Here is a 17347-nt window from a genome sequence, read left to right as displayed (position 1 = left end):
GATGACGAAATGAACTCTCATTAGTGCAAAAATATTTGGCAATAAATAATAATAAATAATCACTTAAACCGGGAAAAGAAGCATTATAATTTGTGCCATAGTCCAAGGCTGCTGCCTAAGAAAATTTTAAAGGGGCCCTCAGAGCTAAACGCTGTGAACTTAGGAGCCCAACATATGAAGTGAGAGGTGTTGCTGTGAAAAATTAAGGCGCCCAGAGCTATTCTTTGGGAGCCCCAGGCTACCGGGCTCCTGTTAGGCAACAGCCCTGTAGTCATTAACGATTTTTGCATTGAGAAGAATATTCACTGACACCAATAAAATAGCGAAGTTAACAACTTCCTGGTACAAGCACGGCAGCAGCTCAACCCAGATGAGCTGGTATATTTGATATACAGCTGTACGATGGAGCTCCTGCCCATTGTAACACTGTTAATCTTGCAGCAACACTCACATTTAGAAAAATACAAAGTACATGACAAAGTACATGTTGCCGTTCAAAATTTTCAACCTAGTCCAATTTTGATTTTTGATATTTTGTTCAACATTGATCACTATCACAAGATTTCGGATACAAAGGAAAATGTTACTTTCACTCTTCCGCCATTGGGAAGGCATTGATTAACCCATTGATCCAGGTGGGAGCGAGACAATTTTACTCGTCAACAGGGGGTGTCCTAGTGCGTTTGACGTGTCAATAAGTTAAGTAAAATTCAAGCTGGTTATAATGGGGTTTTAAACCAGTTTATTATTGTTCATCCTAAGTTCTGGATGACATCAAGGAGATCCATGCAAAAGTTTCCTTTCATTCACAGTGGAAGAAGCCAAGCAGGGTATCATTCAATCACTCTTTTACATTCATTTGATTACTTGTCCTTAGCCTGAACATCATGAATTAAATAGAACGTTTCATCTGGAGCCATTGTCACAAACACTGTTCAAATCAAGACACCTTTTGTACCAACCTGGTTTGCCTCAAGAACTCTCCATATATCAAGCTCTGCATATTTGTGCTCCATAGCCACATCTATATTAAGGATTGGTGCACACAAATCCACCAGTCTGTTCATTGTAGGATCTGTTAAATCATGGTATTCTTGAACAAAAGCCTCCCTTCTTTGGCTTAAAACAATTCGCTTTTCTTCCTCACTAAGGCTCATCGCTCCTGCTGATGTACCATCAGGATTTCTTCTCCTTCGCACAGTTATAAGTGCATGGGGCCTAGAATTTCGATCTGACTCTTCTTGTGATCCTGAGAAGTAATTTTAATCTTAGTTCTGACAGTGGCAACAGCACATAAGCATTCATCAACATACCCAGGGAGTTAGGATTAATGAGGCATAAGGGATTGTCCACAAAAACGTGTTTGGGAAGGGTGGGGGAGAGACTGATGAGAACTTGGGGGATCCCCCCAAAAAATTATAGGTAAAAAGGGGGTGTTTGAAAAATACATGTATAAGCACTCTCAAGGGGGGGTTACCTTAAATAATGAAAACAACAATTGTCATTAGTCAATGCAAACACAATTTTCAACAAAATAATAAATTATAATATTCAAGAGTGTAAAATGGGGTTGACAGCATAACATGCAACTGTAGAATGAGAACAAAAGATGTAAATGCTCTATAACACTCACTTTGCATTGGGGAAATCATCTCTGAAGTATGATAACTTCTAGCATCAGATCTTGACACAGTAGAAGTAGTCCTGTGAGATACAACCATACCATCTACTGTATCACGAGGTGCATTCATCGCACCATGTGTACCCCAAACAATATCTTGGACATCGTGACCAGCAGGTGGAGCATTTTGAAGGGATTCAACCACTGTTCCAGAGAAATTATTTCCCTGAGTGATTCCTGTGTTTCTTAGATATTGTGAAAGGTAATTTCTTTGGCTTGAATAACGTTCATTTGCCATGTTTGTTTTCTTTGAGAACTGGGAGAGTTGTTCTAGCCAGAATCCCTCTCAAACTTGTATAGAAGGTTCATGCCGACCTAAAATGGATTATTAAAATAAGATTTCTTGCAGAATGATGAGGGCACTGTGTCTTTTCACATATATGCTTCCTCTTAAGTTCAGCTTTCAACCATGGGATTCACTTCTCACTGCTTCCAGGAGGGAGCTTACGAAAGGACAACGATGAAGGCTATGAGAATGTTGTCTAAAAAGACAATTTCATGTTACTGTAATAATTTCACGATCACTGCATGTCATTCAGTGAAACGTGGGTTTCAAAATTTCAGAAATAAAATTGATATCAATGGTGTGGATGTCTGGCTGCTGGTTCTGCTAGCCAATATAGTTATTCTGGCAGCCACCCAGCCAATACTCTTTTTAAATTTATGTTAATCAATAACGTTGTACTGGTACATAAGGCAAGAGAGAGTACAAATAAATTGTTGCTGTTGTTGCTTGGAGAAAAATTGCAAATATGATTATCGTCAGGTGCTCGCATCCTCAACATAACCTCAAATTTGGTCAATTCTCAGTGTTGTAAGGACAAGAACAGCAAAGAAATGTACTTAAATGTAAAATGCACATATGTGTGGGTCATGCAAAATCACTGTTCTTGTTTGTTAAGCCTGTTGTTTCATGGCATTCTTGAAGCTGTTGTCGTTGACCTTGCATAAGCTCCCTAATGATGTTTGAAATCACAGTTTGCTGGCTGATAACCCAGTGACTCCTAACCGCCCTATTGACGAGTAAAATTGTCTCAGGTTACACAGAGTAAAAGTAGTCTCACTCCCAGGAGTCAATGGCTTTTAAAAGAAAAGATGTATGATATTTTTTCTTTAAGTGACTTGGAAAAACTCTGAGTGCTCCTTTGCATGAGTCAAACCTAGGACCTCCCGATTACTATTTCGGATGCTAGACTACCACTGAACTATGGGAGGGCCATTAAAGTAGGCCATTAAGGGAGCTCATAGAGCTTGTTACCCTCCAAGCAGAGTCTCTTTCGATCTTTCTAGAAAAATCGGGAAGAGTCCGAAGGAGACTCTGCCAGCTGCCTCGACTTTCTTTGATTTGCCACTCGTCCAAAGAAATGGATGAGTCAGTCCAGCTTCGACTTGTCAAAACCTGTTTTTTAATTTTCGTGCATCATCAATCACCACGTGTTCCCCGTATTTTTTTTAAATTTACAAAAGTGTGGCAACTTTCTAAATTCCCATGAGTATTTCTCCGTATGTTGGTTACAAAAACTAGTCTGATTCCCTGCTAGCAGAGGTCTCTTTTCTTTTGCGTTCCTTTGGCTGACGAGTACAGGAAAAGAGACCTCTGCTGAAACTCAATTTGATCCAACCGCCGTCCACAACTTTGGACAACACTCCTCAAACTGCATCCCTCATGATATGTTTGCTGAATGTGACCTGAGCCTGCTGCGTCCTGCACATTCCTTAACAGTCATTGCACTGTTATCAAGTGAGCCCACACAAAATGACAGAATTGAATATAGAACATTTGCACGGTAAACAGACCACTCAACTTAAAGTACTGATCATAAATCCCAATGGCCGTATTGAGTTGCACTGTTCTTTCGACAACAAAACAAACGCGATCATTTTAAACTGTTTGCAAACATGACCATGAAGCATTCTCACGTGTGCCAAGAGCTCGTGGAATCTTTGTGAAAGTGTCCCTTGGGAATCATATGAGGGATCATCTAACATTTGATTGATGTGTGTACTTCTCTCAACCAATCCATTTTTCCTGCACACTGGTGTGCGGACTATTCAAAAACCCATGGTTTTTATACAGGTGATATTTCAAAGTCCTCCTCCCCATTCGGCTTGCGGCTTTGCCGCCAAAACTTTATTCCATGCACCCACAATACCGCCACAAAACTTTACAATACCTCCAGCTATGCAGGCTAAAAAGAAAAGAGAACTCTGCTAGCAGGGAACTAGTCTGTCAGTAAAAAAAATGAAATGGCAATTTAAAAGTATGAACTATCTTAAGTTTCCAAGGAAAAGATTCCTTGGTTGTCGTCTGTTTGCCAGAGTTGTTCGAAAATATCCTGACTGTTTGTAATTGTTTTGTGGTTTTGCGGTTACTTGTCATGCATGACTGACACCCAAATACACTTTTTAATGCATGCTCAATACAAAATGTCGCTGTGGCTGGCAGAGTCTCCTTCCTCTTCCCGATTTTTCTAGGAAGATGGAAGGAGACTCTGCTCACAGGGTAGGAGCTTGTGGGAGTTAACCTAAACTTGACCATTAGGTCATCTACGTACTCAAAGAGATCTTTGCCAGCAGTATTAAAATTCAGCCATTACAACTAATTGATAATGAAACCTAGCTTAGGATTTCGTTTCGATATGCCTTTGGCAAAATCAACTCCTTGTATAAAACCAGATCGAGATATAACTCTGTTTTTGTGGGTGGTTACCCAGTATATTAAGAATGAGGAATAAACACCGCTCTTTTTTACTGCCTCGTCAGTGCTTTATCGACGTGGTAGCTTTTTGTCCTTGATGTTTTGTTTAAACGCAGTCTTCTACACGAATCGAGTAGCTGACATGGAATTGTTAAGGAGTGGGGTGAAATTCTACATTCCCAAGGAATGAAACTAAAAGCCTCTATCACTTTATATTTTGGTCAAGCCAAAATCAAGACGTCTGCTAATTTAAGTTATATAAACGATCTTGAAAAATAAGTCTGAATGTAAACCCCGAGACAAGGCCTAGGGACACACACGCACTTTTTGCACCAATAAGCTTATCATTCTACGATACGAGTCACTTAATGTTTTACGACATTACCCAAATGGTTTAAGCTTGCCATCCACCTTCCTGGTCCGTTTGCAACATATCAATATGCACAGACCATTTTTTTGAATACAGGCCATTGTTCAAGTCACAACTATTCTCGGAAAAACAGCGAACTTCCTTGGGAAAAATCCCTTCATTTTCGTCACGGGGAACCGTCCCCACATTCCTCACATCAATCCTACCAATCAGACAGCTCCATTTTTCCGCAACATCTGTGATCACAGGTTACCCAGGTGAAATATTGTTTCTTTTGTGCACTGGACAGCCAATTTAATGAGAACTGAAGCATTCTCTCAGTCGTTACTTTATTTTTCGTTGGGCCTCGTGTCCAGTTTTCTCTTAAATGTCACCTTAACACGCCTAGAGACTTCAGTCTTTGATGAAATTAACACTCCGAACCAGATAGAAGACAAGCAATCTCTGAGGAATGGATCGAGTTTGTGGTGCACTGGTCACAACCGATCTTCTCGCATCTGCAAATTTCGTTTCATGTGTTACGACCCTGCTCAAGACGAGTACTTGTTTCTTCACGGTCCAGAAACAATCATCCATGGCGTTCCTTTAAACCGCTTTGATCCAGCATTACTAGACTTGTCTTCCGTCGATGATCACAACACTCAATACTTTAATTATGTGGACTATCCTTTCCAGGCTTTAGAAAGTTTTCCCAATATCACTTTGGTTAACGATTTCAGCTTGATATTTCATAGATTTAACCCGGGGAATATCATGCATGTTTTTCATGATGATCTCTTACCTATGTATCACACAATGAGGCAGTTTTCACATTCTTCAGATTCAGTTAATTTGGATATTAGATTAGTTCTGATGGAAGGCTGGGAAGAAGGATCATATGTCGAGTTATATAAACTATTTACAAACAGAGAATTGATCCTAAAAAGGGATCTTAAGAAAAAAAATAATCTGACATGCTTTCAGCATGGTGTCATTGGCATATCAAAGTATACAACATGGTATCAATATGGCTTTAAAGAGCCTCAAGGGCCACTGCCTTATATTGCTTTAACGGGTCACTACATGCAACATTTCACAGGGTTCATCAAAAGACAGCTAGGACTAGAAAGTGACTCTTTTAAGTCTATTTCTCCTTATGTTGTTTTATGTTCAAGGGATCACAACCGTTTGATAATCAATGAACTAGACTTGTCATTGGCAATTGCAAGACACCTCAACAAACAGGTCTTTCGAATCAGCATGGTTACACACTCTATCAAAGAGCAAGTCCAGCTGATCAGTAATGCTGATGCTCTTATTGGAATGCATGGCTCAATGTTGATCATGGGGATATTCCTTCCTCCTGGTGCAAGTCTGATTGAACTCTATCCATACGGCATCAACCCAAATAATTACACCCCTTATCGTACCATGGCAGAGCTTCCTGGTATGAGCATTACTTACACATCCTGGAGAAACAAATTTGAAGAAAACACAGTTACATATCCTCATGAAACTCCAGAATCTGGAGGAATTGACCACCTCAGTGAGGAAGAGCAACAGAACATCATCAATACAAAAGAGGTGTCAGCTCATTTATGCTGCAATAATCCTTACTGGCTTTATAGAATTTATCAAGACACTATTGTTGATGTTCATTCATTTCTATCGGTGCTCAAAGCAACCGAAAATTGGCAAAATGTACTATCTAGAAAGCGAGAATTTGCTCATGAACATAGACTTTACCCTGGTAAAGTTGTCAACATAACATGCCAAATTCCACTGGAAAAAAATGAGGCAGGCTTATGGCTGTCTTGGAAACCACCAAGAAATTTGCCTTATTTAGATGCTCAAGATCTATTTTACGAAGTGTGGATTCAGGAAGTGGGAAGAGATGATTATGTGGCATTTAAACTAAATTTTACAGAGTATGTGTTTAAAGATCACCTGCAAAGTAACACACAGTATTTTGTGTGGATAAGATGTATTGTTGACGAAACTGAAGGTCCTTTTGGAAAGGTTGTAGAATGTATGACACAGTAGTTCCATCAATGCAACCTTTGGAAGTAACAGTGGCCATTTTCTGAAAAATTTTGTTCATGTAGACAATTCTATTCATTAGTTTCTTGAGTCCTTTTAGTCTAGGCTAACAGCTTCGGTAAGAAATGATTCCTCAAATTTCCACAGTAATGTTAGTTCTCTCTGACTTTTCTCTGCAAGTTTCCAGGGGAGATCCCCAAAATAGGTTGGAAATGTAATTGATGGTAATAGTGAAGAATAATTCCAAAAATTTACTGTCGGCTAACAGTTGGCCAACAGTCGGCCGACAGTTGGGACTGTTGCCCAACTGTCGGCCGACTGTTGGCCGACAGGTTACCGACAGCCGAATATGGGAGCCATTGTTCACTATTGCCAAATTGATGACAAGGCTCTTTGGCATTGATGTGTGAAATTGGTATTATTGTAAAATATTTTGGCATCTACCTTATTATAGGAAATTAACGCTCCATGAAATTAAGGTATTGGAAATTAATGCGACTTAAATTAACGCAAATTTAATGGAAAACGACTTTCGAATAAAGAAAATTAACACGAAAGAGGAGGTACAATTTCATAATAAAGGAAATTAACGCGATTAAATACACGAAATCAAAAGAGAAGATATTGACATCACTCCTGATAGCGACAACCATGAAGATGAACTCGAAATGTTGTAAACCCTTGCCCTAGCTTTTGTGAAAGATGAAAAACTAAGGGTAAATGGAAAGAAAGAAAGCTTGTAGTTAATGTTTTTTAGGTGTCAAGAATGTCTGGACAGTTTCCAAAATTGGGGTTAAGATACTGGAAATTAAGAGCGTGGAAATTAACGCTGCACTTAATTAACGTCGCGGAAATTAACGCTCAACAAAATTAACGCAACTGAAATTAACGTGAATTTTAACGATTTGCGTTAATTTCCTATAATAAGGTGTTTCATTGGTATTTTTAACATTTGCATGTTTTAAGTTCACCTGTTTCATGGAGTGCTCGTAGTTGCTCAGGAAAGCATCCTACCGGTCCGGGTTGAAATCCTAGCTCGTGGGCTCCAAAGTTCACTCATCTTTCCATTTATTTGTGGTGGGTAAAAAAAAAAAGAGTACCAGTATCACTGGGGACAAGTTGTACATGAGATGGTAGCACCCACCCCTGCCATAAGTTAGGGAATAGAAGCTAAAGAAAAAGGAGCCTTCAGGTTGCCTTTGACTGCTGTTGGCCTTCTTGTCTTGTCTTGTAACAGATAAGTTATTCTGTTGTTAAAGCCATTGTTTACCAATTTTGTTCTCAAGAAAAGTAATTTGCTTCCTGCATGGGTGGACTTGTGTTTCCCATGACATGACTTCATGTAATTCATCCAATGAACCTAAAATACATGTACATGAAGCATGTCTTATGGGTGAGACAGTCCTTACAAAATACGTGGGAAATTCTTGGGTTAGAATTTGACCTTGAAGTTGCATGTCAGTAAAGAACCAAGATTTTAAAAACCTGTTGGCCTTTAATATCCCATTGAGACCCTTTACGTAAGGACCTGTTTTAAGCTAAAATTTTAGAGCAGGATTTGATCATAACTGCTCAAAATGAAGAGACGCAACTTACTTTACAGTGCGACGCACCATACCGTGGCCACCCAACAAACATTTTTACAAGTTAGCTACTGATCAAGATACGCGAATTTGATTGACAGACACACCTCCATAGAGAGTTTCAACGCGCAAGAACCAAATGGAGGCTTGTCCGTCAATCAAATCCGCTCACACTGATTGGCTAACTTGAAAAAGATGTTTGTTGGGTGGCCACGGTAAGGCGCGTCGCAGTGTAACTCTACTGAAAGGACAGCAATCTCTCATGAAAGATAAGATGAAGTGAAAGTGTTTGACAAAAACATCTTTTGATCACAGCATCATAACTTTTGCAGTTGCAAGTTTTCTTTAATAAAAAATATGAATCTCTTTAAGTTGGATTAAAGGAAACTTCAACAGTACTTCCTACACAAGAAAAAGTACAAAAACATCTAACTGAGGTGTGTCAGAAGCTTTAATGTCCTAGTACTACATGTAATATATACCACTCAGTTTGGATTGCATTCAAAAACATATAAGTGCTCTGACATCACTCAACGTGATTAAACACAATTTCATATTTTTTATACAGCTGTTCATAATCTCAGGTTCGAGTTCTTTTAATCTATGTTTTGTAACTGGCTACATTTATATTTAAGTCTTGCTAATGTGTTTTATTTAATCTACTCAGACTAGTAAATACAATGTATACATTATAGGAAAATGAGCATGATTGCTTCTAGAGGTCTACACAATCTCATTCAACCAATGGGTAAATAAAGAATTGATTGATGTATCTGTCTAACTATCCACAAACTAAAAAGCATGATATTGATTATTTTTTATTTATTAAGTGCTATCTACTGGATAAATCACTGTTTAGAAGATAAGCAAGATAAGTCATAAAGTAGATCACTCTGCTCAAGTGAGACAGCTAAGCGTGAGACAGCGCAAGGCAGCTAGAATCAAATACTTTTCAGGACCTGCCGAAGTTAAATCTTTCTCCAATTTTAGGTCTTTTTCAAAACAAATTTTCACTATAATTTAGTATTTTAAAGAAGCATATTACAAAATGTAGATGAATGTAGTACCGTAAAAGTCCATGTATAAGCCGTACCCGTAGATAAGGTGCACCCCCAATTTGGAAGTTCGAATTTTGAAAAAAGAATATAGGAAGTCCCATGATTTATGAGTCAAATGGTCAATGAATCATGAGTCAATGAGACTCACAGTCAATATAGCAATAATTTAAGCCCATTTTTCAGTGATTAGGCCTAAGCACTCTCTGAAATTTTAGCTTTCATTTTATGTGTTAGGGTAACTGCACTAACTCATTGACTCATTGACTCATGACTCATTGATTCATTGACTCATAAATACTTGATACTCGAATATAGACAACAAACTGTGAAGTTCCCATGAAGTGCTGTTAGTGAACAAACCAGGTCAAACAAGTATGGTTTCAAAACACTGACAGGGTGGTTGTTATGAGCTTTCATATCGATTTAAGTCTGTAGATGCTCTCTCTATGCGACTTTTTTTTCAAGAATATTTGAGGCAATTGATTGATTGATTGAGTTTTATGAATATTAATTAGGCCTTAGAAAACTCTAACCTCAGATGTTTCCGTAGATATTAGCCGCACCCCCAATTTTTGATTTAAATTTTGAGAAAAATGTGCGGTTTATACATGGACTTTTATGGTAATAATGTAGATACAGTGTAAATGTCAAATGTATTATGATAATTTCTCCTAATATACCTTGTAAGTATTTTTTTTACAACCTGAGGATCGAAGCCAAGTACATGCAGCAACTGTGTGCTCAGTCACCACAAGATGCCATATGTACAGATTGTCTCAAGATTGACAAAGTTATTATACGACAAAAGTTGACAAAATGTTACAATGATATTATTGATGCACAGATGGCCTCAAGATTGACAAAGTTATTATAAGAGCAAAATTGATGAATGTCACAATTGATGCAACTTGTTTGATTGTAAGAGGAAAGCCATATGTCTTTGAACCTAATTGGAATGTTTCCACCAACTTGAAAAATCTCTGCCATTCCATCTCGTCACCCTGAAGCTTACCAGTGGAATACAAATAATTGAGATGCTGTGACACATGTGACAATGCTTTGGTGATCCTAGCAGCACTCCAGAGAAGGCGCATTGACAACAGAAGCCATATGCAAGTTCTGACAAATGTCCACCAATGAGACGAGTTTACTTTTCTAAATTGCTGAGGTAAGCTAAGAATGGCTCCTACATGGGTAATTACATTAGCAACAGCAAAAACTGCTAATAATGTAATGAATGGCTGAAACAGCCCTGCAATAACTTCAATTCTTCCAACAATGTTGGAAAGGTGTTTACAAGCTTCAGAAGCATTAAATTTAGGTCTACCTGGAACACCAATTGTCCCAACTGATGTTCCTGACACATCTACTGAAGAAGAATCCAGTGGATTCCAGAAATCACCTTTGAGGCTTTGATCTGGATCAGAAGGATCTGGAGTTCTTTGGGGTGCATTAACTCGCTGTGAATCAGTTTCAAATAGCAGAACAATGTCTTTTCCAGTCTCAAACGAATCCATGAAAAGAAATCCAATTATGATGCTTGCAACTGCTCTAAGAGGACTGAAAATGGCACGTTTTCGGACTGGATTTCGTTCAGTGGGTCTGTTCAACAGAAATGGACTGTCTCCAAACATACACATGAAACTGATTACATCTCGAACGGTCAATCGGCTAATGAGGATGAAGGAATAAGCAACAAAACCTGTTATGTACATAGCCATTACCCAAAAGGAACAATAAAGCACGAGCCACAAAGTAGGATCAATCTTTATGATTGTAGATTGGTTTTCATTTAGTGTGCCTGCAAAACCGTTTCCCTTGGAAACCAATTGAAAAATCACGTACGCAGTCCACTGGTATATCTCCAATACAAAAGGATAGAGGCAATTTTTGATCGCAGCTTTCCTGAGCCATGAGGGTCTTTGAGACTCGTGCCACGACATTTCCTGATCAGATTCCACGAATCCTTCCAACATAGACTTCCTCGAAAGTCGCCTTTCCAGCAGCTTGTTGAATGCTGACGAAGTGTAAACGTAAAATCCAGACACCAGGGCAATTAGGGGAACGATGTAAATGGAGAATTGGATCCACGTGTCTATTGTCGTACGAACAAAGACGCCTACTATCGCCACAAATGTCATCCCCGCAAGCAGAATCGTGAAAATGACTCCACCAAGCAAGGAGCACGCAGACGAATGAAGCCTCTTGCCAGGTCCAAAGAGAATTGAAATAAACAACAGGGGCGACAAAGCTCGAGCATAGGAATTTTTTTCAACGACAGAAGCACTTGAAAGGGGCATTGTTTTAGCAACGACCACAATTGGGGCAATTTGGCGATGTGGACATGTAAACGATGTTATGTTCGATGTGACTTTTCCGAGGAAGCCTGAAGTGGAGAGTTTGAAGTTAGATACTCAAAGTGATACCATAACTGACAGAAGTGCCACTTATCTCTCTTTCCTTTACGAAAAATCGTTGTCGTGGATTTAAAATGCAATTGGTTTCTTTGTTTTCCAAGGAGGTGTGATCATGCTTTTGCCACAACAATAGCAGGTTGTTGACACCCCTCCCACCCACACACTGAACAGCACAAGACAATGGAAATTAGATGTTACGTTGTTCATAATTCCCCTCCTTGGACTATTAACATTTCAAATGGATTTGTATACGTAAACGAGCGTCTGATTAAATTTAAAAGGAAACAGAAAAAAACATTTTGACAACGGCGCTGTCAACTTTATTTTAATTCATTAGTTGATCAAAGTCTGTTTTAATAATGCACAACAGATTTCGATCTAAAGTTTGTTTCAGAGGACATTTCAATAAGGCCTGACAGTAACACCGAGAAAGATTTCACAGTTTCCACTTACTCTTGCTCTCTCGAGTATGATTTACCCATCCACCCTCCAACCTTTTTCTCCCTTGGAATGAGTGGGTCTTCATATTAAAACCTCAGGTATTTCACTCGTTCGGCCTGGATGAACATGAAATATTACTCCACGAAAAAGTATGATCGTTATTTTTTTCTTTAAAAAGCATCCGACAAGACGATAAGAAAAGTGTTTTTAAAAATAGAAATTTACATCGAAAGAACGTTTAGTTGCGTGACGTGTAGTGGCGCGTGCCTTCGCGAAATCCCCTTGGGATAGACGGTTACTTATCATTTGGCGCGAGTGACAGCGAACCTTTTTGGCGACAAAATGTATATGTGTGAAAAATAAAACTGATTAGCTAAAGATAATGTCTCGAACGATTCAAAACAACTTAAACGAAAGGTATCACACATGTTTGTCGAGAGAAAGTTAGCAGCCAATACATCAACACAGCTGAAGTCGGAGTGGGTTTTAAAAAGGGCGGGAAAATACTGCCAAATAAGGTACAAAGTCAGTTCAATTGATGTTGTAATTGACAGCTGACGCGCTGTCGTCATGCGAACATCATTCTTCGCCTTGCTATATTTGGCACTCGTTTTTCCCGCCATTTCATGTTTATGCTGCGTTTCACATTATTGTCGCTGAGGAAAGGAAACAAAAATGGCGAGCTCTAGCGATGATGAAGAGGCTAGCAATTCGCTGCGATATGAACATCTCTGCCGAGATCTTAATATGGACGAAGATACTAGTAGTGAAGCGTGGTCGTCTTATCAGAGAATAAGCACGAACTACACGTTAGAGGTAAGAGTTCCAGCTACCTTTGTGAGCGTTCGTTTGTTATTCGTCTGCGGCGTTTACGTTTCTTCGACCGCTAGCCGTTTTTGGTATTGCGATCTGGTGTTTTTGTCTGTATAACTTTTAGTAATCTGACCTTTCTTTTTTAAGGGGGATAGCCTACATTGGCTGGCATGTGCTTTATACGTCGCTTGCCGCAGAAGCGTTGTTCCGACCGTTGATAGCTCGGGGACCGTCGAAGGCAATTGTGTCTCGCTTACACGATTGTTAAGGGCAGCAAAATTGAGGTTGGTTTCTTCCGAACTTTTTGAGATCATTGAAGATTTCATTTTCTGAGTGCCATTTGATATTAACCAGTAACGTTTTCGATTTTGCCATATTTTCTACAGTCTGATACAGTTCTTCAGTAAGATGAAAAAATGGTTGGATATGTCAAACGCTGCCGGAGACTTTCGGAAGAAAATCGAACTCCTGGAGAGAAACTTTCACGTCTCCACAGTCATTTTCAAGAAGTACGAACCCATTTTTTTGGAGATCTTTAAAGATCCTCGTGAGGAAAACGCAAAGACTCAAAGAGGTCGAAAATCAAGGTAAATACATAAAATTTCGCGCGGCTTTTGTAAACAAAATTGTTAAATAATAACGTGACGAGCTTGGCGTATCGAATGTAAAGCCCTACGGAGCAATTGACCTCGCAATTTACAGGCCCTCGTTCGTTTTGTGTGATATAATGGATGTATGTTACAATTTTCTGCCGACTACCGGCATTGTTAGATGTTTTCAGCTGTAAACATGTGATATTCAAATTAGAAACTCGTGGCGTATGCACTGTTTTATCCGCAGGAAACAACCCTGCAGTGTCGGAGATGTCTTCGCGTTCTGCTGGACTTTGTATATTCAGGCGAAAGGTGAGAACCCTAAGGTGGTGTTCTGTCGATTTTAACTTGAATTGCCGTTTTTAAACCAGGAATAGGAAAAAACAAGCACCGCTCTACCAGTATTGATACTCTCTCACCCCTTTGTTCTGCACTTATGTATTGGCGCGAAATTTTATGAAAATCACATGTGACGGTTCGTTTGCAAATTGTCTGTTGTAGAACAGGTATTTTAGTGTACCTTGTGATAATGAATTGCCTTGTTATCGTAATGCAAATTCTACAAAGATTTTGCTTCTGATGCGCGAGTTGGATTTTTTCGAACAAAATGTTCGAAACCTGCAGGTTGCCTACGTGAAAGTTGTTCATGAGCTTGCACAATGAAGTCTTTAAAGGAAAAAGGCTTTTCCTCTTAATAGTTTCGTCTTTAAACGGAATTTCACTTTTCGGCTGGGATAGCTTTTCTTCAAGTTGTAAGCGTTCAGAGGTAAGAGGTGGTGTCTATTTCTTGTGAAATTTGAACTTTTGTGTAATCAATATTATCCAGAGAAGTCGCTTGCGTTGCACTTTGTTTTTGCACATTTGGAAAAAACAGCACTTTCAAGATCAACCCTTCGGTCGGTTCAGGCTTGATTATAGGTAACTGGAAATGTTAAAACTGCACAATTATTCGTGTTCTTTGTGATTTAAACCCAAGGTAAACAGATTTTTGACGCAAATCCCTCAATATTTTTATTGTCAGTGACGGCAGTGGAATTAAATATGTAAGGGCATTGCCACAGATCTCCTTATCTTTTGTCTTCTGTCTTGTTCTCTTGCTTGAAATAATATTCTCTTCGGGCGTTTTGTGGACAATTGCTCAGAGAAATAAAATAATCAAACTCTTTCCAGCTAATTTACTGAGGAAGCCAAAAAGTTAAATTTTAAAGCCTCGTACACTTGGCTGCACACAATTATTCAGTGATCACACATTTTCTCTGATTGGGTATTTTTCATCACCCCATAAAACAGACTAATCTTGAGCGTCAGGTTTTTGTTTTTGGACTAATTCAGTGTACAGTAAAGACTTATTGTTTCTTTCTTCAGAGGCACTTGACTCAGGTGACTAGGCCATGTTTTTCTAGATCTGGAAAGCTTAAAAAAAAACGTTGCTTGTGACAAAAGACTAGGGACATGTCTCAGCATGTTGTCATGCCTCATTTCTTTTTGACATATCTGCTGTTGTGACAGGCACGAAACAACTCCTCGATTGGTCAGTGGAAACCTAATTTCTGGTTAATTAATTAAGGGATTCATTAATATTAGATCTTGGGCAAGTATGGACTTGTAACATCAAGTATCATGCTTCTAATATTATTATCAGCTGAACAGAGTCTGGACTATCTCTTTTAGACTTGAGCTTAATTTAATGTCCTAGATATTTTCTATTGCTTGGCACAATTTTGATTGAAGGGTTGAACTTCAGGACACTAGCAATATTTTTTTAACCTTCAGGGTTTATTTTCAGTTAAAGAGGAAGTTAAGTTTCCTAATTTGAAACTTCAAGTGAGCAGTGCCCCCAGGACATGCCTCATTTTTCACTTGCTTGGTGTTAATTTAAAAAAAAAAACAGACCTTAAGGGACATATGTTTAATCAAGAGTGAAACAGTGGGGAAGCCTTTACTTTTTCTGGAAAAAAAAAGGACTTGCTCATTTCTTGCTCATCAGTGGATGAAAAAATTGTTTTTCTTTCAGGTTTTCGTTTTAGTAGATGTTAATGGTATACAGGTCATACTGCTTCTGTGAGACCACCTTCTGATGTGGCCCTTATATATTAAACCTCCTCTCATATACAATTTGTTTTCTTCCTTACTTGGATTGGCAATTTTGAGAACAATGGCAATAGTTTCTCTTTTGGGTTGTGTATGTTGGGTGCAAGACCTACCTGTTGACAGACATGCTACCTGAATTGTAAAGGCCAATTTGTTGTCTTAGCTATTTAAGTTATATCAGGGCTCCATTTATTCTATCATTGCTAAACCACTGTAGATGCTTCTGCTTCTGGTGCGGGACTTGGTATCATGCTCTGCGTAATGACCGTTTGAATATATTGAATTTTCTATGCAAAATAATTATACCTCTATTCTGTGAGAAATAAGTTATAAAGAAAAAAACGTTATAAGGCTACAGCGGTCTACTGTTTAAAAAAAAAAAATTCAGGGAGTGGTGGATTTGAGTCCTGCTCAGAGTAAAAGCCAATTTTTCGGAGGAGTGTGTCAAAAGGTAAAAATGCGCTGTGTGTGCTTCTCTCCGCCCTTCAGTTTCGTGTTACGGGTCTACTGTTAATTTTCAGTATGATTTTGAAAAACTAAGGAATGTGAAAGTCATGCTGAGGGTCATTAGGTTTCAAATGCAAAAAAGTGGTTATAAAATTACACTCAAAGGAATTTACAAAATCTTCAAACTAACTTTTCGGACACCACTGAGAAAAATTATGCAAGAGGCCTTGATATCTTCATTTGCTCGCCAAGATAACAACACAAAACGTGCTTCCAAAGATGCAGTCTGTCACATGCGTCCACAAGCAATTTTCTCAAAAGGAAATTTTATTTTAATGATCTGATGCAAGATAATTGGTGTAAAAAAGCCTTTTGAAGATGATACTTAACAAAAAGGCAAGAATTAATTTATTTGAGGCTAATTTTCAGTTTCGTGTAAAAGAAGCCAGGTAGTCCAATCAAAGTAGACGCGTGCCAATACCTGGGTCCTGGCTTCTAATGTGAGATCTGTAGTTATATCCAGCCAAATTAGGAAAATTTAATATTATCATCATGAGTTCAAGCACAGAACCAATTTTTAAAACCAAAACATTATGAATCATGCATGAGAAGAAAACTTACCTGCAAATCGTCTTGCCTGACATGTAACTAACACCATGTATCAACAGGTAATTTTCCTGCAATCAGTGATGATCTGGTAAACTCTTACCATTTGCTGTTATGTTGCCTTGACTTCCTCTTCTCCAATGCATTGTACACAAGGAATCGACGAGACTTGCTGAGTCCAAACTTTGAAGGTAAGTTTTAAAACTAAACTCATCTCGTACACTGTTTGACCTACTTAGAGTTTCTAAAATAATACTTAGCTGCATTTATGATGTAAGTATAGAGATTTAAGTACATTTCTGTGATGAAATAAAAACAACATACGATGTTTTCACTAGTGAAAAATTGTCGTATCGGCCTTTTGATTGGTCATACTCTTTTTTTCACCTTTGATTCTCAAAGTACGGCCACCTGTGAAAGACCAACCCGCCAGACAAGGAACAGTAACTAGGAGCAGACGTCAAATCAAACTACCCACTTTTTTTAAGGACTTTTAAATGACTTAGTTTTCATTCAGAACATAGAACTGT

General features: G+C 38.6%; 4 protein-coding genes across 5 annotated transcripts in view; 2 read left to right on the top strand and 2 right to left on the bottom strand.

Moving 5' to 3' along the window:
* Positions 1 to 4904, bottom strand: part of LOC138020111 (E3 ubiquitin-protein ligase RNF31-like) — a 44657-nt gene extending 39753 nt beyond the window's left edge. Inside the window, exons 1-4 of one of the 2 annotated variants that reach the window (XM_068867111.1) lie at positions 4765 to 4869; positions 3856 to 3908; positions 1634 to 1996; positions 963 to 1249 (exon numbers count right to left, since the gene is read on the bottom strand). In XM_068867111.1, coding sequence (XP_068723212.1) covers positions 963 to 1249; positions 1634 to 1919 — 573 coding nt within the window. In that variant the 5' untranslated portion in view covers positions 1920 to 1996; positions 3856 to 3908; positions 4765 to 4869. Of the gene's footprint in view, positions 1 to 962; positions 1250 to 1633; positions 1997 to 3855; positions 3909 to 4764 lie in introns of both variants that reach the window. The other variant, XM_068867110.1, reaches the window with a different exon arrangement.
* Positions 4905 to 5006: 102 nt separating this feature from the next.
* LOC138020113 (protein O-linked-mannose beta-1,4-N-acetylglucosaminyltransferase 2-like) lies at positions 5007 to 7325 on the top strand. Its single transcript, XM_068867113.1, has one exon. The coding sequence runs from the start codon at positions 5047 to 5049 to the stop codon at positions 6769 to 6771; it is 1725 nt and encodes a 574-aa protein (XP_068723214.1). The 5' UTR covers positions 5007 to 5046; the 3' UTR covers positions 6772 to 7325.
* Positions 7326 to 10092: 2767 nt separating this feature from the next.
* Positions 10093 to 12737, bottom strand: LOC138020115 (uncharacterized). The gene is made up of 2 exons (XM_068867114.1): positions 12280 to 12737; positions 10093 to 11795 (listed from the first exon to the last, which is right to left on the bottom strand). The coding sequence occupies exons 1-2, from the start codon at positions 12350 to 12352 to the stop codon at positions 10240 to 10242; spliced, it is 1629 nt and encodes a 542-aa protein (XP_068723215.1). The 5' UTR covers positions 12353 to 12737; the 3' UTR covers positions 10093 to 10239.
* Positions 12738 to 12895: 158 nt separating this feature from the next.
* LOC138022379 (retinoblastoma-like protein 1) overlaps positions 12896 to 17347 on the top strand; it is a 34575-nt gene continuing 30123 nt past the window's right edge. Inside the window, exons 1-5 of the mRNA XM_068869501.1 lie at positions 12896 to 13083; positions 13228 to 13364; positions 13467 to 13667; positions 13921 to 13985; positions 16880 to 17008. Of these exons, the coding sequence (XP_068725602.1) occupies positions 12943 to 13083; positions 13228 to 13364; positions 13467 to 13667; positions 13921 to 13985; positions 16880 to 17008 (673 nt within the window). The 5' untranslated portion in view covers positions 12896 to 12942. The remainder of the gene's footprint in view (positions 13084 to 13227; positions 13365 to 13466; positions 13668 to 13920; positions 13986 to 16879; positions 17009 to 17347) is intronic.

This window comes from Montipora capricornis, chromosome 10, assembly GCF_036669925.1.
Source record: "Montipora capricornis isolate CH-2021 chromosome 10, ASM3666992v2, whole genome shotgun sequence".
Classification (NCBI taxonomy): Eukaryota; Metazoa; Cnidaria; class Anthozoa; order Scleractinia; family Acroporidae; genus Montipora; species Montipora capricornis.
Note: the sequence above shows the minus strand (reverse complement) of the source record. Positions and strands in the feature narration are given on the sequence as shown.